Below are 27,563 nucleotides of genomic sequence, written 5' to 3'. Positions count from 1 at the left end.
TAGGCTCCATTGCAGTGTAAAGCACACACAGAAACCCCTTACATTCCATCCCTAAGGGTTCAGCGATCTCCTGGAGGCCGTCCACGGAGAACTAGCACACAACTAGTTGAGGGCACACTGCTGGTGTTCTCTGGTCCTAGGGCCTCCTCACAAGCCAGGTGTTAGGGGTCAAACACGTGCTTGGCCCCCACTCACCTTAACGAACAGGCTGGAGAGTTTGGCCGGCAACTGCCCTCCGCCTGTCTCAATGTGGTATCTCATGAGAAAGCCCATGCCCCGGACCCCGCTCACCGCAATGGGGATCTGTGGAGAACAGACAGCGCTAGATGGGAGGCCCCCCGCCCCTTCCCCAGAGCCAGGGAAATCCCAGTTCCTAGTAATCTCCAGGACCCTCCACCACGTCACCCCTTATCCCTACCAGGGACACTGTGACAGCTCTCACTCAGGTAGGCTGCCCCAGCTGAGGCAGATGAGCATAGTCACTGGTTCCCAGGAACAGGATCCAAGTCCTGACCCAGAAGGGGCATCTGGATTCTTCAACCCAAATTCCTTGTTTAGGTGATGAAACTGGGGCCCAAAGGGATCAAGTGCTGGTCCAAGGGCACAGCAAGTTACCGGCAAAGCTAAAATTAGACCCAAGTCTCTTAAGCCCCAGTCTGGGGTCCACCCATGCTATGTCCACAAGGTGCTGCCTATGGGATATGGCCTAGGGGAGGGAGAGGACTGGTCTGGCTGCCCAGATGCCTTACCCTGTCCGCCGTGGCACTGCTCAGGATCATTTCCTGAACATCACTGCTGTATCTGCCAGCACAGAGTCTGCCAGGAGCCACATTCACAGCCACGGAAAGTGCCAGGCTCCGCCCGTGCCGAACCATCCAGTCAATGCCGGACACGTCCGCTGAGTGGAAGGACACGACTAGGATCAACCGGTATTTTCCAGCATCTCCCCAGCACCCATGAGGCCCATAAGCCCACCCCACTGGAGACCAGCATGCTGACCCGGAGCACAAGGAAAACCCAGGCCACACTCACATGGACCTCCTTGCTATCTTGGCAGAAGCTCCCCAAAGCGGCACATTAAGTAAGGAAAGCCTGCCCATGAACCACTCCAGGCTTACAGCTGTGTTCTTTGAGCAGAGACACTGAGGGCTACAAGACCACTGCAAATTCATTATTGTTTGTTTGTTTGGTTGGTTTTAGAGACAGGGCCTTGCTCTGTCACCCAGGCTGGAGTGCAGGGGCGTGATCAAGGCTCACTGCAACCTTGAACTCTTGGGCTCAAATGATCCTCCCACCTCAGCCTCCTGAGGAGCTGGGACTACAGGTGAGTGCCACCACACCTGGCCTGGATTTTGCTTTAACTGCTGAATTCCCAAGGAAAGGACAGTCCAGTTCCTAAAAGATCCTCTGAGGGAGGGAGAGAGATGGCCATCAACTCTTCGCTAGGGCTGAGAGGCCCAGGGCCCTGAAGAGGAACTCTCCAGTGTGCTTACCCAGCAAGCACTGCTGTAGAACGGCGCTAAGCTCCTCTTCGGTCAAAAAGGCACACAGTTCCCCTAGGCACCCGGCTGAGGAGATGCGAGTGTTGTCCTGACAGGGAAGAGAAGGGAGTGACGGGGTGCAGGGAACAGCAAGAGCTCTGTGGGGAACCAGGGCAGGCAGCTCTAGAGCCCAGGAAGGATAGCAACAAAGAAGGTGGAACAAGCCAACTCAGGGACTTAAGATCCAGTCCTTCCTCTAGGCACTCGTGCTCCCCTGCCAGATTGGGGCTGCCATTCACTGAAACTGCCACTGGTATGGAGTTAAACATTACACACCCAGCACTTCACTTAATTATAGAAAACCCCAGTGTGTATGCATATGGTAATCATCCTCGTAATAGCAGTAATAACTGTATTTACATAGCACCTTTCTTCTTAGGAAGGCTGAATGTTTCATATTTATTATCTCAATTACTATCAACAGCCCTGTGAGGCAGGGAGGGGCAGGAGGGGTGGCACCTGCCCACAGCCACCAGGGAAGCCGGCTAGAGACGGCCACTCTGAGCTCCTTTCTCCCACAGAGCTTGTGTCATCTTGCGGCCAGAATGACCCCTGCTATCTCCCTACTGCATGAATGCCCCACTGCCACCAAAAGTACTTGGGTTCATCCTAGGAAGTCAAACTAAAGCCACTAATCAAGCCAAGGAAGATAAGGAAAGGCATGCACTTCCTGTTCAAATCAGAGCCAGGTACAAGAGCAGCTCCGTGCTCCTCCCTGGCCAGCTAACTATGGAATACCAAGAAAGGATTTTTCTTTTTTTGAGTCAGAGTCTCACTCTGTCGCCCAGGTTGGAGTGCAGTGGCCGGATCTCTGCTCACTGCAAGCTCCGCCTCCCGGGTTTACACCATTCTCCTGCCTCAGCCTCCCGAGTAGCTGGGACTACAGGCGCCCGCCACCTTGCCCGGCTAGTTTTTTGTATTTTTTAGTAGAGACGGGGTTTCACCGTGTTAGCCAGGATGGTCTCGATCTCCTGACCTCGTGATCTGCCCGTCTCGGCCTCCCAAAGTGCTGGGATTACACGCTTGAGCCAGCGTGCCCGGCCCCAAGAAAGGATTTTAAGTTATGTTCCTTATTATAGGTGCCAACTCAACATGTCCCCAAAACAAACAAACCCAAAAAGCTAATGCCAGGCTGGCACCCTGAACTGCCACCTTCAATCTGAGTGGAGGTTCAGAGGGTAAGAGGATGGGCTGCCAGCAGTTTGGGCCTCTGAGCCTGAAGCGGAAGCCCAGGTGCCAAGCTAAAGCTGGCTCTGACACCCACTCTCTCCAACTTCATCTATTTTAAGCTGCACTGTGGTGAAATGCAAATTATGTTTCAATACTAACTTTTGCTTGCGCTGTACATGACTCTGTGGAAGCCCTGGCAGACTGTGACCAAGACAGCAGACTTTCCCATCTGTCCCCACAGAGAAGGCTGGGGCTGGAGTCCCACAGCCGGCGCCTGGGGACCAGAACTGGGACTTCGGAGCCATGGGAAGTGCAGCAGCAAGTGTGTGGCGGGGGTGTGGGCAGGAGCAGCGTGTGTGTGTGTGTGTGTGTGTGCGCGTATGTGTGTGTCAATGAAGTGTAAAACCACGTGAGCCCAAAGGCCCTCTCCTCCTAGATTGGCCCTACAAATGTAAATTAGGCTACAACAGAGGCTGTCTGAAAGGGAACAGAAAACTCTTCTCCATAGACTCAACTCCCTACTGGCCCCACCGTGCTGGCAGCCAAATATCTGACAGATGCTTCCAGACTGGGTGAGGCTGATGGAACTGGGACAGAAGCAGGAGTCCAGGGCTTCTGGTTTGGACTCTACTACTTGCTGGGTATGGCCCAGACAGGTCTCACCCTCGAAAACAGACCTCTAAGACTTCCCACTGGGATGCACCCTGGAGACCGTTTATCCCACTACACACTAAGTTTCTTGAGGTCTGTGACCATGAGGTCTATGCACCTCTGGGACAGACCCTTTAGCTTGGCAAATGTTTCACAAAACAATAAATAAACCTCCTCATTTTACAAAAGTGGAAATGAGAGGCAGGCAGACAGACAAAATGACTTCTTAAAGATCAGAGAGCAAATTGGTGAGAGGTCTGGGACTCTACAAAGCTTACTTGCCTCATCTACAAAACAGAAATAACCTGCCGGGCGTGGTGGCTCATGCCTGTAATTCCAGCACGTTGGAAGGCTGAGGCGGGTGGATCACCTGAAGTTAGGAGTTTGAGACCAGCCTGGCCAACATGGGTGAAACCCTATCTCTACTAAAAATACAAATATTAGCTGGGTATGGTGGCAGATGCCTGTAATTCTAGCTACTCGGGAGGCTGAGGCAGGAGAATCGCTTAAACCTATGAAGAGGAGGTTGCAGTGAGCCGAGATTGTGCCACTGCACTCCAGCCTGGGCGACAGAACCAGACTGAGCCAAAACAAAAAACAAAAAACAAAAAAAAACAGAAATCACCAATATATCCACAATACCTGCCCCGTTTCCCTCGAAACCTGAGGAAATGTTGGTGAAGCATACAGGGTGATAGAAATGTCTGGAATGCTTATTCATACTGAGCTGTACTGGTTCTAACACAAAGTGAAGAACTCAACCTAAGGAGGAGGGAAACCAGTGGTGCCACTAGCCCTGCCTGCAGCCGTACCTCATCGTGTCCCAGCATGCTCAGCAGGAGCGAGACGATGTTTTTCCGGATGGCAGCATCCACTTTGGCCCCTGCTCCCTGAATCACAAACCTCAGGGCCTGCAGCATGGTGTCCCTGCAGAAGCGATGCACCGACTTAAGCCCTGGGTGCCTCCACCACCACCCCTCCTGCCAGCGCAGGCTGGGCCCAGAGCAACCCCTGGCCTCCTGGGGGCCACAATGCTCCCTTGCTAAAGCCGTACCTGACACCTGGGTCCTCCATGGCACGGATGCCGTTGAGCAGCTCTGTGAAGAGGGGATCCACCTTAATGTGGATGGAAATGAGCTTCCCCAGAGCATCTGCGGCCTTCAGGCGCACCCCCCGGTTGGAGTCCTGCAGGGCTTTGGTGAAAGTGGTCTGCAGCTGGGGCAGGAAGGGCTTCAGGGCAATCCCAACCTGTGGGAGGAACCCATATCCGTGAAAGATAGTTGTGGTGGACCCAAAGCCACAGTGTACCACAGGCATGAGAACAAATGATAATCCCAAACTACCACAGCGAGTCCAGCTCTCACACAGGGCTAGAGACAGACAGCCCGTCAGAGAGGCTGAGCACAGACAGGTTTCGCTTGGCCTCCTGGTCATATCCAGAATGCTGTGATGTACTGGAGGAGCAGGAGGCTGAGGAGGCGGCAGCCGCGATCTGAGGGAGCTGTCTCGAAGCCTTGGCTGCATTGCGGTTTGGCTTAGTGGAGACCCGTCCATATTGGTAAGTGACTCAAAACCTCCTCTGAATACATTAAAGAGCAGGGCAGACTGTCGGCAGTGTTGAAGCACAGTTCTAACGCCAAGACAGGGAAAGAAACTCAATGTATAATAGCAGAGCCCATCTACTGAGCAACTGACAGCGGGATACACACTCCACATTCAGCCCTCAGAACAAGCCTGTGAAACAAATGACCTTGGAGAGTTCTCACTGCACCAATGTGCACCCACCTAACTAAAAATCCAGTTCAACCCGACTATACAGAAACACAGGTACACTTCTGATAAAATACAGGTGGGTCCAAGAGTAAAGATATACTTTTTTTTTTTTTTTTTTTTTTTTTTTTTTTTGAGACGGAGTCTCGCTCTGTCGCCCAGGCTGGAGTGCAGTGGCGCGATCTCGGCTCACTGCAAGCTCCGCCTCCTGGGTTCACGCCATTCTCCTGCCTCAGCCTCCCGAGTAGCTGGGACTACAGGCGCCCACAACCGCGCCCGGCTAATTTTTTGTATTTTTAGTAGAGACGGGGTTTCACCGTGGTCTCGATCTCCTGACCTTGTGATCCGCCCGCCTCAGCCTCCCAAAGTGCTGGGATTACAGGCGTGAGCCACCGCGCCCGGCTTTTTTTTTTTTTTTTTTGAGATGGAGTTTCGCTCTTGTTGCCCAGGCTAGGGTGCAATGGCGCTATCTCAGCTCACCGCAACCTCCACCTCCCAGGTTCAAGCGATTCTCCTGCCTCAGCCTCCCAAGTAGCTGGGATTACAGGCACCCGCCACCACGTCCAGCTAATTTTATATTTTTAGTAGAGACAGGGTTTCTCCATGTTGGTCAGGCTGGTCTCGAACTCCTGACCTCAGGTGATCCGCTCACCTTGGCCTCCCAAAGTGCTGGGATTATAGGCGTGAGCCACCATGCCCGGCTTACTTATTGTTTTTTGTTTTTTGTTTTTGAGACGGAGTCTCACTCTGTCGCCCAGGCTAGAGTGCAGTGGCCGGATCTCAGCTCACTGCAAGCTCCGCCTCCCGGGTTCACGCCATTCTCCGGCCTCAGCCTCCCGAGTAGCCGGGACTACAGGCGCCCGCCACCTCGCCCGGCTAGTTTTTTGTATTTCTTAGTAGAGACGGGGTTTCACCGTGTTAGCCAGGATGGTCTCGATCTCCTGACCTCGTGATCTGCCCGTCTCGGCCTCCCAAAGTGCTGGGATTACAGGCTTGAGCCACCGCGCCCGGCTGGCTTACTTATTGTTAATTAGGAAAACCAGAGTGGCTGTTCGGAGGCTCAGTGCCAATGAAGGTCTGGAAATACTGGAGTTGGGTGGGTATGCAGGCTGTGGCAGACACCCAAAGGGGATAGGGGGAGCTGGTAAATCTGAGCTGGGCGAGTTCAGGAGTTCGAGACCAGCCTGTTGAAACCCTGTTTCTACTAAAAATACAAAAAAATTAGCCGGGTGTGGTGGCAGACACCTATAATCCCAGCTACTTGGGAGGCTGAGGCAGGAGAATTGCTTGAACCCAGGAGGTGGAGGTTGCAGTGAGCCGAAATTGCACCACTGCACTCCAGCTCTGGGCGACAGAGCTAGACTCTGTCTCGGGAAAAAAAAAAAAAAAGAAGAACTGCAATATCTTTAAACAATGTTTTCCTTGTATTTATGTGGTCCTGAATTTTTTCCTTTGAAAAAGTAGTTTTTCAAAATAATAGCATTTCACATGTACTGAGTGCTTAGTATGTAGCAGGCATCATGCCGGATATAACCTCATCTAATCCCCACATCTAGCAGCCTTTCATGAGGCAGCTGGTATTATTAGTCTCACATTATAGGTGAGGAAACAGGCTCAGGTTATATGGCTTTCCCAAGGTCATCCTGGTCACACAGCTACTAAGGACTTGGAATTGACCCATGGTGTAGCATGTCTGGAGTCCAAGGTCTTATCTCCCTCTGCTATGCTGCTCTCCACAATAAACCTGTTGCCCTGCTGCTACATGACACCTTATAACAAATCCTGCAGACAGAACAGGATATAACAAATCCTGTTCTCTAAGATCTGAACAAACTCATCAGCCACTCACCTTAGCCAACAAGAGGCTGAGTGTCTCAAGCAGAGCTGCCTTCACATTCCAGCTGAACCTGTCCCCCAGGATGCGGATCAGAGGGCCAGTGATGCTGACCACGGAGGGCCTCAGGGCGTCAGCCGAGGTCAGGCGGATCACCAAGCCTAAGGCTTTGGCTGCCTCCTCTTTCTGCTCAGGGCTACCGGTCAGGACTCCTTCCCGTAACACTGGAAGGATGGAGGTCACTCCCTGACAAGAGAACCACAACTAAGAGTCAAATCTCAAACACCCTGGGCCCCAGTGTCTCCCATGCAAGCAAGCGGGTCCTAACAGTTGTCCTCCTCTCAACTCCATGGGAGATATTGATTCGGGCTGAATCTCAGGATCATAGCCTGAGAGGGCTGGCTATGGAACAGTCTTGGCAGAAACGAGAAGACAAGGGCCCCAACAGGCCTATCACACAGACGGAACATGCACTGCTATTACCCTGTGGCCCACTCACTCTGGCCAAGGTGACCTGCAGAGCTTAAACCAAAGGCAGCATGAACCCTGTCCCCATCTGGCTGCCATGGAAGAAAACACGCTGTCTGTAAAGGTGTTGAAACCAACCACCACGGCTGCTGCTCCAGCTGCCCTACTGCAGACGTGGGACAGGGGTAAGGGCCAGAAGGGCACAGCAGACTGCATGCCCACAGCCCCCTGCACGAGGCCCTGGCTTACCTTCTTCGGGAGGCAGAACCCTGGCACATGCTCGCCTTTGCTCTCGTTCCCTATAAGCCGGATTTCCTTGTGCAGCTCTTCAATGAGTGCCAGCTGGTTGCCAGCATCCAGCTTCTGCAAGAATCCAGGAAAAAGCGAGAGGATGTAGAGCCCTCTCAAGACTGCTTCCAAAAAATATATGGGGAAAGCATGGGTGGGAGTATAAGCAAGACTCGCCATGAGGTGGTAAACGCCAAAGCTGAGTGACAGGTACGTGGGGGATTCTTATAAGTCTATTCCAGTAAATGTCTGGAATTTTCTATAAGCAAAAGTTGGCTGTGGGGTCAGCAGTCCCCTCACCTTAGTGATGGCATTTAGGGCATCCCAGCTCTCCTCCAGAACCACAGGGCTAGAGTCGTTGAAGAGGCGGATCAGGCCCGAGACCAGGCTCCGCAGGTGGCTGGTGTAGTCTGCCTTCGAGCGGGAACAGTAGATGTTGAGGATGATGGCAGCAGCTTGCCTCATGCCCACCTCAGGGCTGCGGGTAGCCTCCAGCAGATCCTCAATGATGATCCGGTGCCCTGTGTCATCCTCTACGGAGAGGATCACAGCCTGACAATTGGCCATCTCCTGCAAACCACAAGGGCCATGTGTGCTGAGCAGGGATCCTCCAGACAGACGGGACATAAGAAAGCAACAGGAGCAGGCTTGCCCCTTACCAGCTGCTCATCTGGAGTCCCAAGCTTTTCCTTCAGGGCCAGCATGACCGCTGGGAGTATCACGCCAAGATGACGGGTGAGGGCATCACCAGCCACTGACGAAAGGAAAGCCAGCACCCGGGTGTTGACAGGTGGCGTTGTCAGCTGGTGGAATGACAAACATTAACTCAGTGAATACTGTGCCAGGTGCTGCGCTAGGCTCTGGGAACAGATGGGTGGGCAAGAGAGCCCAAGCCCACTGCTCAGAGCCAAGCATCTACTCCAGCATATCCTGGAGGACAACAGGGGAAGGGTGCAATGCTTGCACTGCACCCTCCTCCCCCAGCCCCCCAACATCTACGTTCAGAACTGGTCTTCACTGCAGGCCCTGGAATGTCAATGCCCTGGAGCCAGAAGGTGTTGACCACATGTTGGGATTTACCTTGGGCACGAGGTAGGGTAGCACCACACGACTCTTAATAGCCATGACTTGCTTCAGACCATCCAAGGCAAACTCTGACACCTCCTCATCATCCTGCAGAGGGTGTTGAGGACAACCCTGAGGAATCTGCATCTCTGCTGTCTCAACCAGCCACCGCCAACTTCCTTCTCCACTTGTTTCCCTCCCTCCTGTTGCACCCACATTTCCTCACTGTCAAAGACGAAGCACAAAGTCAAGTCTGATCTTGCTGTACCCACTCCCTCTGGAAGGCCCACATTCCGACTGCCTTGGCAGAATAATCGCCCTGCATTTTGCATCTACAAAGACAGCAAAAGCCAAACTGGTAGGTAGGTGTGTGGTAGATCCACTCACCAGCTGCTTTAGTAAAAATGGGAGAATGTCCTCCAGAGCCTGGTGGCCAATGGTGGAATGCAGCTGCTCGAAAGTCTTGGCTGCCGCCTCTCTGACCTCCTCCAGTGGGTCACACAAAGCCTTCCTTGCCGTAGGCACAAGGGATTCAGAGAAATACAGCACCTGCAATGGCAAGCTGTAACTGTACCAGATGCAGGAAAGGCAAAGAAGGAGCAGAAGCAGACAAGCAGCACAGGCAGGGGACTCTGACCCAGCTAGGCCACCCTAACTCTCTTTGCCTGACTTGTCTTTTAACTTAACTCTTTACTGTGAAATTTTAAAAAAGGAGAGAAGGGGCCGGACACGGTAGCTCATGCCTGTAATCCTAGCACTTTGGGAGGCCAAGGCGGGCAGATGACTTGAGGCCAGCAGTTCGAGACCAGCCTGGTCAACATGGCAAAACCCCATCTCTACTAAAAATACAAAAATTAGCTGGGGGTGGTGGTGCACACCTGTAATCCCAGCTACTCAGGAGGCTGAGGCACAAGAATCACTTGAACCCGGAAAGCAGAGCCTATAGCCAGCAGAAATGGTACCCCCGTACTCCTGCCTGGGCGGCAAAGTGAGACTGTCTTAAAATAAAAATTTTTTAAAAAATGAAAAAGTAGAGAGGGGCCAAGCACAGTGGCTCACGCCTGTAGTCCTAACACTTTGGGAGGTAGAAGCAAGAGAATCACTTGAGGCCAGCAGTTTGAGACCAGCCTGGGCAACATATTGAGACCTCATCTCTACCAAAAATGCAAAAATTAGGCAGGTGTGGTGGTGCACACCTATAGTCCCCAGCTACTCAGGAGGCCACAGCAAGAGGATCACTTGAGCCCAGAAGGTCAAGGTTACACTGAGCTATGATGGCACCACTGCACTCCAGTCTGGGTGACAGAATAAGACCCTGTCTCAATTTAAAAAAAAAAAGCAGAGAGGATATGATGCACCCCTATGTATCCTTCACTGAGACTTAATAATCAACAGCTTGAATCTTTTAGGTGAATTCTCAATATACCTCCCATCTTCTCTAAGAACGGCAAACTCCTTCCCATGGCATCTGGCCCCCTCTCTCCCTGGACTCTTTCTTTTGCTTATTCTCTTGGAAAACTCCAAGTCCTTCTTCAAGTCTCAATCCAGACTTTGTGCTCTATGAAGTCTTGGGTCTACAATGGAGCCAATAATGGCTCTGCTCCCTCGGTAACGATTCCAGCACAGCAAACCCATCCTGCATTCTAATGACTGGTTGGCATGTGGGACTCGCTGCCGGACTGTGGGGACTTTGCAGGCAAGAACTCAGCCTCTGTGGAACTCTGCCTCTCCAATGAATCACAACTCTTTTTAATGACAGAATTTCTTTTGATTCCTTGCTAAATGTAAATTTTAAAAACCAAACGTAAGACAAACATCAATACAGGAGAAGAGGGATCCGGTATCCTAGGGATTCAGACAAGGATGCCCAAGCCAAGCAACTGGCTGCTCGCTTATATTTCTAGCGGGCCATCTACTTAACTGCTTTGGCGTTTTCATCTAAACACAAAGGCAGTGCCTATAAGCATTCCTAACCTACTCCCCAGGGGGGTCTCCAGGATCAATTACCTCAGGAACCAAGTAAGAGTAATGTACTTCACACCCCTTCGATGTTGCTGCTATGGAAACAGTATTGTTGCCAGATACAATACGCTTCCTCCCAGTGGACACCACAACTCTTACCTGCTCCCCTCCTGCTAAGGGTGAGTGCACACCCCTCCTGCTCCCTCCTGCCCTACCCACTCACACAGCTGTCCACCCCCTCTCCCAGAAGGAGGTGCACACTTTTTTTTTTTTTTTTTTTTTTGAGACGGAGTCTCGCTCTGTCGCCCAGGCTGGAGTGCAGTGGCCGGATCTCAGCTCACTGCAAGCTCCGCCTCCCGGGTTCACGCCATTCTCCTGCCTCAGCCTCCCGAGTAGCTGGGACTACAGGCGCCCGCCACCTCGCCCGGCTAGATTTTTGTATTTTTTTTAGTAGAGACGGGGTTTCACCGGGTTAGCCAGGATGGTCTTGATCTCCTGACCTCGTGATCCGCCCGTCTCGGCCTCCCGAAGTGCTGGGATTACAGGCTTGAGCCACCGCGCCCGGCCAGGTGCACACTTTTTAACTGCACTTATAAAGCATCACAAAAGGGACTGATCTCGAGCAACCTCCACAGTTGTGAGAGAGAGATCATCTCGTTTCCAAAGGCCACTCAAGGAGGCATCCAAATCACTTAGCTCTTAGTCTGCAAAACTGACAGAAAACCTGAGAAGACGGAGACTCAAATCCATGTGGCCCAGAGTGAGGCTGACTCCTCCCTGAGGGCAGCGCAAACCCCCTAGAGGTGAAGCTCCTCCAGTAACCATCCCCCGCCCTCTGGGTCAGGTCGCCTGCAGTCCTTGCGAGATACTCACGGCGTCCCGGCTGGTGGACTTCATGATCTCACTTAGCCCAATGCACACACCCTGCCTCTCGTCGCTCTTCTGAGACCTCAGGCCTTCCTCAAGGATGGGGATGATCTCGGGGAGGATTTTCTCCCCTAACTTCCGCACGAGATCTCCTAATGTTCTCGCTGCAATCTGTCAACAAAGACCAAGCCAGGAAGTAAAGTCCCTGCAAAGCCCAGGACACCTGGAGGACGACTCCAGAATGAGGGCCCTGAAACCTCCCAGGCTTTATCTAAATCACTGACTTAACTTCCCCAAATGCTCTTACCGCTAAAGAGCCCCCAAATCCTCTCTGTAGTGCTTGCAAAACACTAAAAAAATTATGTTTCACACACACCTACACAACCTAACATGAAGAGCCAGCACCTTACACATGAACAAAACAATTCATCTGCTGCTGCACAGTCAAGGGCAATTTCCCTGGATGACTGAACCTTAACACTGTGCCGTGGCTCAGCGCAAGCTGAATCTGTAACAAAGTTTTAAGGAAAAAAAAAACCATCTACTTTCTGAGACCTCATGTAAACCCTTCTTTAGAGCCAAATACACAATTTGCTTACCAGGGATGGCCGTTGGAAGTAGGCCAAAGTAGATGGGCAGAAATGATCACCAGCCCGCCTGGGCACCTCCTCTGGGACCACTGACCTGTCTGCCCCTGCCAGCGCACCAGCCTGATCTCATGCCACACTGCTCCTCCCTGCCTCCTCACTCCAGCTACACTGGCCTTGCTCAGCCCCTACTGGTGCTATGTTCCTGCCCACCACGGGACTTCTGCATATCCTGTCTTTGTATCTAAAGCATTATTTATTCCCTCTGTCTGGAATGGTCTTTTGCTACCTCCTCACCTGGTTAGTGCTTACTTATCTTTCATCTTCAAGCATCATTTCTTCTGAGAAGTGTTCACTAACACAGGCCCATCCCTCCCCAGCAGGTCAAATGCAGCTATTATAAGCTTTGCAGTGCCACACAACACTGGCCACAGTCGTATTTTACATCTCTTTGTGTGCTTAGCTGATTAATATCCATCTCCTTGACCAGACTATCTCTTACAAGGATAAGGAATGAGGCTGCCTTTCTTCTCCATTATGTCCCCAGGTGCTAGGTCTCTCTTAGTGCACAGTAGATGCTAATAAACATTTGCAGAGGCTGGGCGCAGTGGCTTACACCTGTAATCCCAGCACTTTGGGAGGCCAAGGCGGGCGGATCACAAGGTCAGGAGATTGAGACCATCCTGGCTAACATGGTGAAACCCCGTCTCTACTGAAAATACAAAAAAATAGCTGAGCATGGTGGCGGATGCCTATAGTCCCAGCTACTCAGGAGGCTGAGGCAGGAGAATGGCATGTACCTAGGAGGCAGAGCTTGCAGTAAGCCGAGATCACGCCACTGCACTCCAGCCTAAGCAACAGAGCAAGACTCCATCTCAAAAAAATAAATAAAATAAAATAATAAAAAAAATTTGCAGAACGACTAAGTAAAGAACACAATGTTCCTCTGTTAGGCAGGGTGTGTGGGTACTTTCCCAGGCTCTGCAGACCCAGCTTTCTAGGCTCTGAAAGGAGGCACTGGGACTGCTGGTCCAAAACGAGGGCCAGGAAACTCACCGTTCTCTTATCTGCACACGTGCTGGCCAGGAAACCCAGCAGGAGCCCAAAAAGAGTGGGCAGGATCTCACGCAAGGTACGGGGGGTATTGGAGACAACAATCTTCCAGACATGCAGGGACGCCTGCCGCACCACCAGCTGGGTGTCTGAGCGGCCCATGTACAGCCCTGCCAACACCCGGTTCCGCCGCTCTACCCCCAGGGCAGTGATGATCGCCTGCAGCCAGTGGAAGAGGACAGAGAACACAGAGTAGTGAAGCCTCTAGGGCACGGGCATCAGGGCACACCCTGCCATCAGCAGGGGCAGGAAAGCCACTGCAGGGCAGGCACCTTGTTGGACTGGGCAGTTCCAAAGTTATCATCCTCGGAGGCAGTTTCTGTGGTCATCTTCCCAGTGACTCCTGAGATGTGAAACAGGAGATCCCCAAGGAGCTGAACAGAGCTGAACCTGAGAAGGAGGCCAACAACACAGTCACACAGCTGCAAGGAGCGGGCTCGGCACAACTGAGCACTGCACAGAAGATGGAAAGAAGTGCACCCAAAATACTCATGACGGTCATCTTGGAATGGGAAGTCAGGCGGTTTTCATTTCTTTACACTCGCCCACATATTTTCCAAGTTTTCTACTAATGAACATACATTAATGTTGGGGGAAAAAGTTTTTTTAAAAAACGTAAAAATTTCTGTAACAAAGGTTATAAAAAATAAAGTGAGTACAAAAGGGGAAGCATTAACAGGCAAGTACGAAGACTGATCATCAGAAGTGGAAGAACCAGGAGAGGCCTTAGAAGGATAAACTATTTCAGGCAGGGCGAAGTGGCTCACGCCTGTAATCCCAGCACTTTGGGAGGCCAAGGCAGGCAGATCACCTGAGGTCGGGGGTTCGAGACCAGCCTGACCAACATGGAGAAACCACATCTCTACTAAAAATACAAAATTAGCCAGGCATGGTGGCGGACGCCTGTAATCCCAGCTACTCGGGAGGCTGAGGCAGGAGAATCGCTTGAACCCGTGAGGCAGAGGTTGCGGTGAGCCGAGATCATGCCACTGCACTTCAGCCTGGGAGACAGAGAGAGACTCCGTCTCAAAAAGGGGGAAAAAAAATAAAAAGACCACTGTATGAATGTGCTATATTTTTAAATCAATCTCCAATTTTTCAAATGGTAAGCGATACTGCAACAAACATCCTTATGTCTAACAGCTTTAAGTACTTGACCATTCAATACATCCTTGAAATATATTCCCAAAAGTGAAATTTTTAAAGAGTCCTCAACATGAAAATCTGAATACAAACTGGAAGCCTGTATAGAGAGGACTTTTTAAAAAAGAATAAGAATAAAGACATTGCTACAGGAAACTGGAAAAGTTACAAAATGGTTAAAAGCAAGGGTCTGGAAAAAGTTGAGAGAGTTCTTGGCAACATTCTGCTCTTCGTTTCTCAATTGTAGTTATCAAAATGCAAAGCTGAGCCCTTTGGATCTTTTTTTTTCCCTTTTAAAGACAGCATCTTGCTGTTGCCCAGGTTGGAGTGCAGTGGCACAATCTCAGCTCACTACAACCTCCACCTCTGGGGCTCAAGCGATCCTTCCGCCTCAGCCTCCTGTGAAGCTGGGATTACAAGTGTGCACCACCATTCCCAGCTAATTTTTTATTTTTTTGTAGAGACAGGTTCTCACTATGTTGCCAGCACTTATTGCAAACTCCTGGGTTCAAGCAATCTTCCTGCCACAGCTTCCCAGAGTGATCGGATTATAGGCATGAGCCACCACACATCATCCCCACTGGGTCTTTCTGCCCAAGTTCTCACCTGATTCTCCAAAGGTCATCAAAGAGGCCTTGCTCTAGCTGGGGCAGCAGCAGGGCGATGGCTGTCTCAGCATACATGGAGATAACCCGCTGGCCCGCGCGCAGGGCAGTGTCACGCACAAACTCATTCTCATCAGCAAGAGCCTGGGCACACAGAGGGTGGGTCGGCCAGAGCTGCCACTCCCAGGCCCCCAACCCAAAAAATATGGGGCTCACCGAAGGCCGAGCGCTGTGCAAGCCGACCCCACCCAGCAGGGATCCCTAGCTCTCCAGGAGAGCACTTGCCTCCTGCCCTCCTGATGGACTCTACCCTTGCCAAGGTCATGGTACCTACTTTGAGGATACAGGGGATGATGGGCCCCACATAAGGAGTAAACTTGTCTCCAAAGGTGATGGGCAGGTAGTTAAACATCATAATGTAGCCATCTCGGACATGGGGTGCAATATCCACTTTGCTGGCTGTAGCCACGATTTCTGGCATCAGCTTCTCCAACTTCTCCACCCCTAAACCAGCCATGACCTCAGCCAACCCTGCAACAAAGGACAGAATGAGCCCACTGGATCTGAGGGCCCCTTATAGAGCATTCCCAGTCTGGCCACTGGACCTGCTCTGGCCTTACCCTGTGCAGCGCCTGAGCGATCCACAGAACTCTGCTCATAGGTCAGTGTCTCCATCAGCCACGGCAGCAAGTCCTCAAAGCACGACTCCCCCATGCCCTTCACCATGGCCCCAAGGGCCTTTGCAGATACCGTCCGCACCTGTCAGGTAACCGAGAACAGAGATGGTGTGAGAAGATGAGGCTCAAAACAAGGTAGCCACATGGGAGCAGGGAAGGGCACGGAGGGCCTCCTTCCCTTTATCCAACAGACACAAAAGCAGCTTTGGGGAATTCCCAGGAATCCATTTATGGGGACTGGATGAGGGGCCTGGCTCATCCTCCAGCCTACCTCAGACTCACCTCAGGCACAGGGTCCAAAAGCGATGCTTTCAGGCCAGGCGTCACGCTGGGCAGGTATGGAGCCAAGTCCTGCAACAACACAGGAGGTGGCTCAGGTGAGGCCCAACTCCTGCTTTCTCCAGGCCCATTCCACTGTGGACCCTGACCTCCCCATTCTGCTGGCAAGGGGTGCTCAGCAGGGGCACCTAGCATGCAAACCTCACTGCCCACAGAACAGGGAGGGAAGGGCAACTGGCAAGTAAGTCCTCTCCCCAACTGGTTCCTTGAAGGCCCTGTGCAATTGCTCAGGGACTCCTACAAGGGACCTCAGGCCCATCCTCAACAGACAGGAGTTCAATGCTCCTGCACCTCCCACCCTTCTCTTAGGACCAAGGCCTGTCCAACTCTGGAATCTTTAGCAAATTACTTCTGGTACTTTCCTTTCAGAATTTTTATTAACATCTTCCCTTTATTCATCTCAAAGTGTTTATGTCTCTCGATAGAGCATTCAGCTTTAGGAAATAATTTTAAAAACAGAAAATGCCTTATGTTCACTGCAGCATCACTTAAAATAGCCAAAAACCTTGGACACTATATGACCAATGATAGAATTATGTAAGTTATGGTATATAAACTTGTCGGGATATTATGTAACTATTAAAAATCAGTTTTGTGAATAACTTGTTATAACTTGGGAATAAGTTTTAAGTTTAGGAATGCCATTTTTAAATGTAATTTTAAAAATTAACAATAATTGGCCAGGCATGGTGGCTCACACCTGTAATCCCAACACTTTGGGAGGTCGAGGCGGGTGGATCACCTGAGGTCAGGAGTTCGAGATCAGCCTGGCCAACATGGTTTCACCCTGTCTCTACTAAAAATACAAAAATTAACCAGGCGTGGTCGTGGGCGCCTGTAATCCCAGCTACTCGGGAGGCTGAGGCAGGAGAATCGCTTGAACCCAGGTGGCAAAGGTTGCAGTGAGCCGAGACTGTGCCAGTGCCCTCCTGCCTGGGCAACAGAGTGAGACTACATCTCAAAAAAAAGAAAAAAAAAAATTAACAGTGATTATTTTCATGGTGGGGAACTGTGGATAAAATATTTTGGTTTTCTAATTTTTTTAATTAATTAATTTCCTTTTTAAAACAGGGTCTTCCTCTGTCGCCCCAGGCTGGAGTGCGGTGGTATTATCTCAGTTCCTGGGCTCAAGCAATCCTCCCATTACAGCCTCTCAAAGTCCTGGGATTACAAGCATGAGCCACCAAGCCTGGTCTGTTTTTCTGGTTTTTTAATTTCCCAAATTTTCTAGGATTAATATAACTTTTTCACTTTATATATTTTTTTGCCCACAGCCTCAGTAAGCAAAGCAGAGCTACGGTAGACAGTGAGACCACACACGCAAGCTCTTGGGAGCAGACAAACAAACAAAGCAAATCTCCCAAACCAGGCTCTCCTGACAAGAATACAGGCTCTCCTGAAGACAGGAGTATTCTTGTCAAGAGCAAGTAGTCCAAGTGGCAAGCACTTCAACACTCGTGAGAGGGCAAAAGAGAAGACATGCCTTTCTGAGCCTCAGCTGAGAACTAAGCTACCAAGGACTTGAACCACTGCACTCTCTAAGACGCTAAGAGAGCCCAGACTTCCACCCCAAAATGGCTCACTTCTCTCCATAAAAATAATTAGGGACTAACGCCCTTATCTTTCCATGTCTAATGTGGGGACTCTGCACCTCTGAGTCTGCACTCAGCCATTTTCTGGTCTGTCCCACACTAGCCCCAGCTGGGTTGCTACCTTCTGGTCTGTCAGGGAGTACATGTTGCCAATAATCTGGGCTGCCATCTTCCGCGTGTCCGTGGAACGGTCCTGGAAGGCTCTCTGGACAATGGGCATGATGAGGGCCAGGGACGGGGCATCAATGAAGTGGACGAACTTGGTGTCCAGCAGCGTCTGCAAGCACTTCTGGGTCTTTCTGGAGGGGTCCGTCAGGGCATCCAGGAGGACCGGGGTGATGGCTGTGCACATCCCAAGAGAAGAGAGCCTGGCTGATGCGCACCCATGCAGCAGCAAGGCCCTGGACCCCCAGAACTAGAATGGATCAGAAGAGAAGGGGGTCTGGCGCACCTCCTCCCTGAAGCCCCACAAGTCACCAGCTGGGGAAGACAGGCAACCCACAAAGAACAATCCTTCTTTCACTCCAACTCCTGACCTCAGGTGATCCGCCCGCCTCGACCTCCCAAAGCGCTGGATTACAGGAATGAGCCACGGAAATAAAATGTTTTTAAAGCATGTATCCTTAGTAAATTTCTGGTTTGCCCTATCGGTAATGGAGAAGTGTGCTGAAATCTCCCACTACAATATAATGTATTTGTTAACTTCTCCCTGTAGCTTTATGAATTTTGTTTTATGTATTTTGAGGTTATTCCATACTTTCCAGACTGAAGTACACTGACTGGGCGCTGGCAGGTGAAGCTTAGAATTTAACGAGTGACATGCTGGTCAAGGTGCCTGGCTGGGTTGTGTTCCTAGCGATTGACCTCTTCCCAGTACTAAGAAAGAACCACATCCAGAGAAGTCAGGTTAATCCTAACCCTTCCTTTACCCTCTGCTCTATCAAAGGCCTCATGGAGTGAGACGGAATAGAAAGTTTTCATAGGCCCTAACATTTTGAATGGTGCTGACGTGGTCCAGAGAATGTCATTCAGTTCTGTTGACCTCATGCTCAGCTTCGTGCACAGGGATCTCTTGGAGTCAAACTGCTCCTGAGCCAATGACTCAATGTCCCTATCTGTATAGCCAATGACATCTGCCCCAGACCAGTGGGAAAACAGAATGAATGCTTCCAAACTACCTTCAAATAATTATTCTAGGAAAAGGGCTTCCCAGGATTTAGAGGCTATTTCACTGTGAACATATTTGTCCTCAGAGGCAAAGATCTTAGCTGAATGGGTGCAAGTTCCCTGCAGTGTCCAAAGGCCGCGGGGTTGGCAGGAGACCAGGGCAAGCACCCTCATGGCAGAGGCCTACCCAGGATCTCCGGGTTCCTGATGACAGAGCCGATCTGCCTGAGCGCCTGCTGTCCAGCCTTCTGGACTTTGACATGGGAGTCGGTCAGCACCTCCGTAAGTTTGGGCACGATGTTGGGTAGGCAGGACGACAGCTGCTTAGGAGCACAGTATGCCATTGCCCCAAGAAGCTCCACTGACCCTGTGGATAGCAGACACAAGCCCAGCACTGAATCACTGAGCACAGTCCAGCAACTCACCTGCGCTGGCTACATGGGCAAGGGACAGCTACCCTGGCCCCTGCAGACTGTGCTAAAGCAGTCACTGGGAGGAGGGGAGAGGGGGCTGGCTCTAGCAGAGTTGGGGTCAAAAAAGCTCTTGCTGCCTGCTGAGCAGTGGGATCCCAGGTGAGAGGCAGGGCAGTACGGGAGAAAAGAGACCAGGATAGGGGAGACCTGATTTAATCCTTACAGTGAAATTCAAGACCAATTCACTGAATTTCTCTCAACTGTTTCTTCATCCACAAATGAGGAAACTGATTTAGATGTGTGTTGTTTCAAACTACAGGGTGAAGCCTGAAGGACTGAGAAGGAGGCTGAGTGGGAGGGCCTTAGATGGTGATCCTCCCCCAACTAGAACAGCTCTACTTTTACCTGTTTGCTTAATAGGGTGCCAGGTATTTTAATTATTTATTTTTGAGACAGGGTCTCACGCTGCTGCCAGGTTGGGGTTTGGTGGCATGATGATAGCTCGCTGCAGCCTCAAACTCCAGGGCTCAAGAGATCCTCCCACTTCAGCCTCCTGAGTAGCTCGGACTACAGGCATGCACCACCACACCTGGCCTTTTTTTTTTTTTTTTGTAGAGGTAGGGTCTTGCTATAGTGCCCAGGCTGGTCTAAACTCCTGCCCTCAAGATATTGTCCTGCCTAAGGTTCTTTTTAAAAAGAGTTTTCCTGGGGGGAAAACTTTAAAGCCACAGAAGAGCTTTACAGCTCTCGGATTCCTGACTTAGCGTTGTGGCTCTTGTCAGAGGCCTGTTTCTTGGCATGAAAGCACACAAACTATAGAAAGATCCAAGTGCCAGAGGGAGAGTTGGCCAGGCATGGTGACTCACAACTGCAATCCCAGTGCTTCGGGAGCCCAAGGCAAGAGGATCACTTGAACCCAGGAATTCGAGGCCAGTCTGGGAAACACAGCGAGACTCCATCATTACAAAAAAAAAAAATACAAAAATTAGCCAGGTGTGGGGGCGTGCTCCTGTGAGAATGGTTTGAGGCCCGAAGTTCAAGATCAGCCTAGAGGACAGAGCAAGACTCCATCTCAAATGTTAACAAAGGCAGTCTTAACCCTATCCCTGGCATGGGGAACTCACAGGACAAGAGCTGTGGCTACCCAGGATCCTTGCTGAGGCTGGTTTTCACAACATGAAGCTGGGAACAGAGACAGAGGGAGTAGTCTTACCAGCTTTGGTCCGCCAGGATTCCTCCTCTAGGGCAGCCAGTAAGGAGGGGAGCACCAGCTTCACCCCGTGAGCACTCAAGTTGCTCATCACAGCCTTGGCACAGTCATCTGCAGCCTCAAGGGAGGAGAAAAGACGTTCAGGGGCCTCCTCACCCAAGCAAGGGGCAAGCCTGACACCAGTCCTAGTGTTCCTCCTGTGACCAACACTTACTGGGGTTCTACTATGTCAGACCCTGTGCCAAGGCCTGCAAACACAGTTGGGAACACATCTCATAAAGTGTCGATGCTGTTCTCCCAAGCAGTCTGGGGACTTACCTCACGCACATACTGGTTTCCATCCCCAAAGCACAGGAGCAGATGGGGCAGCACGTGAACCACGTACGGCTCAAAGAGCTTCCCTAGCATGGTGCAGAGCATCTCAAAGGCAAAGAGGGCTCCTAGGGGAAAAGAAGGTGGGACGGCTGGGAAGAGAATGTCCCCTGGGGGTAGCCACAGAGAACAGAAGGGACAGCAACCTCCCTGCCACCTCCCACCCCTCTAGAAGCAGGACAGCCGTGGGACTAGTGGCTGCCCCATGAGGAAGCAGCACCCTCTGCCTCAGCTCAAGAAGCCCTAGAGCAGGAATGTGGCTGGGCGGAAGGGAGGACAGTGCAGGGGAGCCGCCTTCACTTCTTGGCACTAACAGTTAAAAAAGCCAAACCTCGGCAGGGCACGGTGGCTCACGCCCATAATCCCAACACTTTGGGAGGCTGAGGCGGGCAGATCACGAGATCAGGAGATATAGACCATGTTGGCCAACATGGTGAAACCCTGTTTCTACTAAAAATACAAAAATCAGCTGGGTGTGGTGGTGTGCACCTGTAATCCCAGCTACTAGGGAGGCTGAGGTAGGAGAATCGCTTGAACCCGGGAGGTGAAGATTGTAGTGAGCCAAGATCGCGCCTGGCGACAGGGTGGGACTCGGTCTCAAAAAAAAAAAAACAAAAGCCAAACCTCTCTCAGCTAAGGGTGTTGCTGAGTTAGAAATTTCCAAGTCCACGGAAAGCAGCAAGGACCCGGCTGGACTGGGTCACACACAGCAGGGCCCTCCATAGTACACACACAAGCAGCAGCCTCCACCTGGGGTGCCAGGGTCAGATTCCTTCCTCTGGCAACCTGGGGACCGACTTCCCATGCTGGGCAGCCCCAAGCTCAGAGATGCTCACCCTCTCGCCGGCGGAAGTTCTTCTTATCCTGGATGGCATCAGTCAGTGCTGCCATCATCTCCTGTTGCTTCAGCGAGAGGATGCCCAGGCCCTTCACCAGGCCTGCCAGCCCATACGCGGCCCCTTTGCGCTCTGCGTACTTGTCTGACTCCAGGAGCTGCTGCATGAGCCTCTGGATCATCCCTCCAGCGTCCTCCTTGATGGCTGGCACAAGGGGTGGCAAACAGCTGGCCACGGACTCCTGGACCTGGGGAAGGGCCTGCCTGTCAATGCTGTGGCTCTGCTGCAGCAGTTTCATGGGGTCTGACCATCCTACACAGCACCCACTACTATATGTCCCACGCCCCATCTCAGCCACTGCCTGCAGGTGTCACAGGACACCAGAGAAGCAAACAGGTACACACCGTGTTGTATACCCCTCAGGGTGCATACTACAATCTGCTGACGACAAAAGCTTCAGCCCATATAGTGCCATTTCTGGTCTGAATGGAAAACCCAGGCCTGGGCAGCGGGGTAGGCAGCCAAGGAGGGGACTCTAAAGACTAAATCCACTCAGAAAGAAAGCTTCCAGAAAAGTGTGCTGCTTTGCTTCCATAAAAACAGCCCATGTCTCTGTTTCCAAACTTGTCAAAATCACAGAGAAATTGGGCAGGGCCTTACAGGACCAGGCACAAATTGAGCGGAACCAGAAGACACTCAATCCTGCCTCCCAGCCGCAGCTCACTAAGCCCAGCTTGGGGGCAGCAACCCTGATGCCACGCTGGCAGGTGCCCAGATGCGACTCTTTTGTTGTTTGGGCTTTCTGACACCATATTTGACCACAATTTTGGAAACTGGTTTTCAACTGTGCATTCTTTTGGTAAAGTTTTTTGTTTTGTTTTTAGAAATAGGGTCTTACCCTGTCACCCAGGTTAGAGGGCAGTGGCACGATCCTCATTCACTATCACCTTGAATTCCTGGACTCAAGCAATCCTATTGCCTCAGTCTCCTGAGGAGCTAGGAACACAGACATGGCCTCCACCTCTGGCTAATTTTTAAAGTTTCTGTAGAGACATGATCTCACTATGTTGCCCAGGCTGGTCTTGAACTACTGGCCTCAAGCACCCACCTCACCCTCCTAAAGCACTGGGATTACAGGCATAAGCCACCACGCCCAGGCCAACCGTTCATTTTATGAGGATACTCTCAGTGGTTCAAAACCCAAACCACAAAAAAAAAAAAAAAAAAAAAAAACCATATATATATATATATATATATATATGCATGTTTCTCAAAACAAAGAAAAATAAATTTCTTTGCACTGTAGCTTAGAGGCTACATTAAAATGCACCTGCAACACATAATCAACACATGTAAAGGGCCAGGGAAAGGCTTGACATAAGACAAAGCCTGATCTTTTATTTTTTTTTTCCCCCTTTGGATCCCCAGTGCATGTTAGTGAACAGAAAAAATAGAACTATCTAGGAGGTCTATTAGAACAAAGTAACAAAGAAGCTCCCTCCCCAGGGGCATTCTTGACTATAAACCAGGTGAGTAGGAAAAAAATGAAACTATCTGGGAGGTCTACTAGAACAAAGTAACAAAGAAACTCCCTCTCCAGGAGTGTTCCTGACTATAAACCAGGCTCTCCCCTGGGAGAACGGGTGAATCCTTACCAAGAACTGGGCTTTCCAGGCCCTGATTGTCTGATTCCTCCCCTAGTATCCCACTGCCTAACCACAGCCGGGTCCCAATTCTCTAACTGGCATGTGGGTCCCAGGTCAAATGGCAGGTACCTGCTGGGAGGGGGTAGAGAGGGCAGCGATGAGCTTGGCAACAATGGGCTTCACTTTGGGGTCACTCTTGTCCAGGTGCTTGGCCAGAGAGCCCATCAGGACCACCACACTCTGTCGCACAGCATCGTAGCTGGCATCATTGGGCGCGTTCTTCAGGAACTCCTCGAATACTGGCAACAGTGAGTTGACGTTCTCCTGGAAAGCCAAACCCCTCAGAGCCTCAGGTCAACCCTATAGGCTGCATCTGGGGACAACAGTCCCTGCCCTGAGGACCAAGACCAAGTCTAGCTCTGGGACAGGCATCCTGACATGCCAGCCAGCGGCTCTTCCAGTTTTCTGGCAGGACTGCTACAGACTTAAAAGAATTTAACATACTATCGTGGTCTTTTTGGCTCAAAGTGCTCTGCCAGGACTCCTGGCACTCAGCATCTCTGGCCCCTGCTCAGCCCTAGAGCCTGCCTCCCCCGTGTCTCCTTAGCAGGCTGGGACCCCCTTACCTTCCCGTGGGTGTTCCCCGGCTGGGACCCCCTTACCTTTCCGTGAGTGTTGAGCGTTGCGAGGGCTGCATCCAACATGCACTTCCGGACATCTGGGTGTCGGTCGTTGAGGGCATCAGGGACAAAAAATTGAAAGAGTGGCTTCACCTGAGAGCTGTCCAGATACTGGGAGAGCTTGTTGAGGGCCAATGCCAAGCCACACCTGGGAAAGAAGTGGGAGCACATCAGGAGGGACAGCTAATGGGCGTCCTCCGCCAGTGGAACCTCTGCTGGTGCATGGTAAGGACAGGGAGCTTGCCTGAGGTAAACACTGTTTTGCAGGCAGAGAACAGCATGAAGCCCACCACCCAGCGCTCACCCAATGTTCTGGAACAACCCGTTTGTCATATGGGGACCTGCCATCTGCCCTGATTTTACCTCCTACTGGGTGAGCAGCCCTGCATCGGTTCCCTCAGAGAGGAATGTGAGTGCAGTGCTCACCCCTCTACCTGCAAGGCAGGTCGTAAGAGAAGACAGAGGTAAAGGAACCAGATGCAGAGGCCTGTGGAAGTGAACACACTCTCCAAGGGCAAAGTGGTATTATTCTTTCCAGTCATGGAGCAAAGAATCTGTGTCCTATCCCTGGCTGATGGTCTGGAATGAAAAATAAGCCAGGATGGCCCATATACCACCCTACACTGACACACAAGGCCTCACGGAGTGGACATGGCCAGGATGAGCCATTCAGAAAACTAACACCCTCGCCTATTTTGTGCCTGCTCTGTGGGAGGCAAGCGTCTTTCAAGGTCCCACTTGCTCCCAGACATCTGTCTAATCCTCCAACTGCTACTCATGGGCTCTGTGGGGAAAGGCTGGTAGCTTCTGTTATTGTGCCCTGCATACAGATGAGGAAACAGAGGCCTGGGGAAAAGGAGAAACATGCTCGCAGTCAGGCAGCTAGCGCAGGAGGGGCCAACACTTGAACTCACGCCTCCTCGACTCTGAGGGAGGTCTGCTCTTTCATTATCCCATGCTGCCTCCTCTCAGCACCCACCCAGCCAACCTACCACATCTCAGAAAGGCTGGAGTAGAACGAGGCTAGAACAATTGTTATACCTGGCTTCCCACTGATCTGGAGGAGATTCTGAAATAACTCGTCCCAAAGCATCCAGCACTGGGGGTGGCCGCTGCAACAGATAAGTTGGTAAATGCTTTGCAACGGGCAGATCAATGACCTGGGCACCAGGACTGTAGGTGGGAAACTAGCCACAGCTACCCTGAGCCACCGTGAGCCCTGAGATTCCTGTCTGGAGCAGTAGGGGGCTGAGCAGAGACCCACCCAACCGCACACACCCAGACTGCAACAGGGCTGCACAGTCACTCACGTAGAGCTTCTCCTGGTAAATCTCCATGAGCCTGCCCATAACCTCCGCTGCCTGCCGCTGGTAACGTGCCACTGCTTGGGAAAGGGCTTCAGCCCCCGCCTGCCTTACAGCCGCCTCATGATAGATCACGTCATCGATCAGCAAGGAGCAGAGGTCTGGCTGCAGGTCTAGGCCCATCATTGACCAGAGCCTGTAGGAGATGCACAGTGGGGACTGCTTAGACAACGATCTGCAGCATCTGCCCCGCCAGCCCAGCCCCCCGCCGGTCCAGCACCCCGCCGGTCCAGCCCCCCGCCGGCCCGGCCCTTCTTCCCACTGGAGGCTGAACACGCTGGGTTCCGTTATCTCCTAAAGGAAGAGAGGATGGAGCAGGAGAAAATGACATGCTGGCTCTCTCACCTCTCAGCCAGCTTCCGGATCTCCTCTTCCTTGTCAAACTTGACCACCCAGAGTCTCCGCAAAAGGTTCAGGCCATTCTTCTCATCGGTATCAGGTGCTGGCAATACCATGTGGAGTTCCATCAGCCCCTGGAAGGGGTGGGATTGGACCACGTGAGGCACCATCTTTCCGAAGAGCCTCTGACTTGCCTCCTCACCTCTCTCTAGGCTGTACCGTCCAAGATGGAGCCACTAACCACAAGTGGCTAAAGTGAAATCAATTAAAATTAAGTTCCTTAGGGTGTGAAGTGGTAAAATGTTTTTTAATGTGAAAATTAAAACGTTAAATAAACCAGACAGATAAAACTTCAGAAAAAGTGTGTTCCTTTAGTTCAAATAATTTTTAAGGAAAAAGTTACCATATTGTCATCATTTTTCACATTTTACCAAAAGCCAGTGAAAACTGTCACATATCAATAGCAGAAGGCTATGGATCAGCAGGTAGGAACCACTGTCTTACCACTCCAAGGGGATGCTCTAGTTTTTGGTCCAAAAGCCATGGAAAAAAGCCAACTACATGGCAACGGGCTAAAGAAATGAACTCCTCCTGCAAGTTAGGTCTGTCTGTGGAAGTACCAAAGTCTACATTCCAGTTTAAAAATTAAGTGAAGTGTTCCAAGGTAAAGGAAAAAATACAGTGATACATCATGACTGCTTAGTTTTCTGATTCTGAGAGAGACCCCAACCAAGTGACTTCTTCTCTTTGCCTCTAGGCCTCCCGCCAGGGTGAGGGACATTCTCTTAAATGCTCATCATGCAATTTGCACTTGCATAGAGTGACAAGGGACACTGCAGAGGCTCTGTGAGAGACTGAGCACACACCCGGAGCACGGTTTCCCGCACGCTGGCACACGGGGACTGCAAGGCACAGAGCAGCACGTCCACCTCCTCCTGCTCTGCAAAGGCACAGCCATCATCACCACTGCTGCTGGCACACAGGGTAGTCAGGGTGTCTGAAGCCAGAACCTAAGGAAAACACCAATCCACTGGTTCAGTCGGCAAATCATTTACTACTATGGGGCCAGAGAGGGATATGCACTGAGAACGCCCACCCCTACAGCACTGCAAGGGCTAAGACCCCAGCTCCAGTGGCAAAACCCCTCACTAGCTAACAACAGTCAGGCTGGCTCTCTAAAGCAGTCTTTCTACCAAAGTCCAAAAGTGAGGGCTGAAAGGAAACTAGGACTCCACCCTTTATACTGGGACCTGAGGTCTGGGTCACAAACTGAGTCACAGCAACAGCCAACTGAAAACCAGGTCACCTGTAAGCGGGGCGAGCCCGTCCCGATCACCCAAGTCAGAAGACGCAGCATGGCCACTCGAGGCAGCAACTCTGGGCCATTCTAGGAAAGAACGGCAGGTAAGTCGAGATGAGGCTGTGGGGAGGTCTGTAACCCAGGCGGCCAATGACAGGGCATCCCCTCACCCACAGGGGAACATTCTGGATCATACCGGCCCCACCATAGAAACCTCATTAGGTTTACAGTTAGGTCCACAGGTGCTAACCCCAGTCAACCATGATCCTCAGGAACTAAAAACTAAATTCTGAAACTTGCTTGAAATTCACACTACGAAACCCAGAAAGAAACATATGAAGAGACATTCAACTTTGTAAGAAATGCAAAATAAAATGAGATATCATTCTTTCACCCATCACTGACGATATTAATACTATCCGAGGCTGCATTAGGCTTTGAGAAAAAGAAAACTCTTGGTGACAGTATAGCACAGAATATGCCATATAATCTAGTAATTCCATGTCCAATGAACCTGTCCTAAAGAAACGCTCACACTGGGTAAGTAAGGGGCATATATATACC

The 27,563-nt window shown here is 51.2% G+C and overlaps 1 protein-coding gene across 2 annotated transcripts in view; it reads right to left on the bottom strand.

Moving 5' to 3' along the window:
- Positions 1-27,563, bottom strand: part of LOC105494816 (GCN1 activator of EIF2AK4) — a 68,648-nt gene that overhangs the window by 3,174 nt on the left and 37,911 nt on the right. For both annotated transcript variants that reach the window (XM_011763680.2, XM_011763716.2), the window contains 30 exons: positions 27,006-27,086; positions 26,566-26,709; positions 25,706-25,833; positions 25,307-25,496; positions 25,038-25,108; positions 23,979-24,144; positions 23,446-23,640; positions 21,671-21,917; positions 20,781-20,902; positions 20,466-20,580; positions 19,027-19,206; positions 17,794-18,014; positions 16,024-16,092; positions 15,685-15,823; positions 15,399-15,595; positions 15,066-15,208; positions 13,589-13,706; positions 13,260-13,475; positions 11,623-11,787; positions 9,175-9,336; positions 8,803-8,895; positions 8,382-8,525; positions 8,023-8,292; positions 7,684-7,797; positions 6,982-7,212; positions 4,417-4,610; positions 4,175-4,289; positions 1,494-1,590; positions 750-898; positions 196-303 (listed from right to left, as the gene is read on the bottom strand). In XM_011763680.2, the coding sequence (XP_011761982.1) occupies positions 196-303; positions 750-898; positions 1,494-1,590; positions 4,175-4,289; positions 4,417-4,610; positions 6,982-7,212; positions 7,684-7,797; positions 8,023-8,292; positions 8,382-8,525; positions 8,803-8,895; positions 9,175-9,336; positions 11,623-11,787; positions 13,260-13,475; positions 13,589-13,706; positions 15,066-15,208; positions 15,399-15,595; positions 15,685-15,823; positions 16,024-16,092; positions 17,794-18,014; positions 19,027-19,206; positions 20,466-20,580; positions 20,781-20,902; positions 21,671-21,917; positions 23,446-23,640; positions 23,979-24,144; positions 25,038-25,108; positions 25,307-25,496; positions 25,706-25,833; positions 26,566-26,709; positions 27,006-27,086 (4,584 nt within the window). The remainder of the gene's footprint in view (positions 1-195; positions 304-749; positions 899-1,493; positions 1,591-4,174; positions 4,290-4,416; positions 4,611-6,981; positions 7,213-7,683; positions 7,798-8,022; positions 8,293-8,381; positions 8,526-8,802; positions 8,896-9,174; positions 9,337-11,622; positions 11,788-13,259; positions 13,476-13,588; positions 13,707-15,065; positions 15,209-15,398; positions 15,596-15,684; positions 15,824-16,023; positions 16,093-17,793; positions 18,015-19,026; positions 19,207-20,465; positions 20,581-20,780; positions 20,903-21,670; positions 21,918-23,445; positions 23,641-23,978; positions 24,145-25,037; positions 25,109-25,306; positions 25,497-25,705; positions 25,834-26,565; positions 26,710-27,005; positions 27,087-27,563) is intronic.

Source organism: Macaca nemestrina, chromosome 10 (genome assembly GCF_043159975.1).
Source record: "Macaca nemestrina isolate mMacNem1 chromosome 10, mMacNem.hap1, whole genome shotgun sequence".
NCBI lineage: Eukaryota > Metazoa > Chordata > Mammalia > Primates > Cercopithecidae > Macaca > Macaca nemestrina.
Note: the sequence above shows the minus strand (reverse complement) of the source record. Positions and strands in the feature narration are given on the sequence as shown.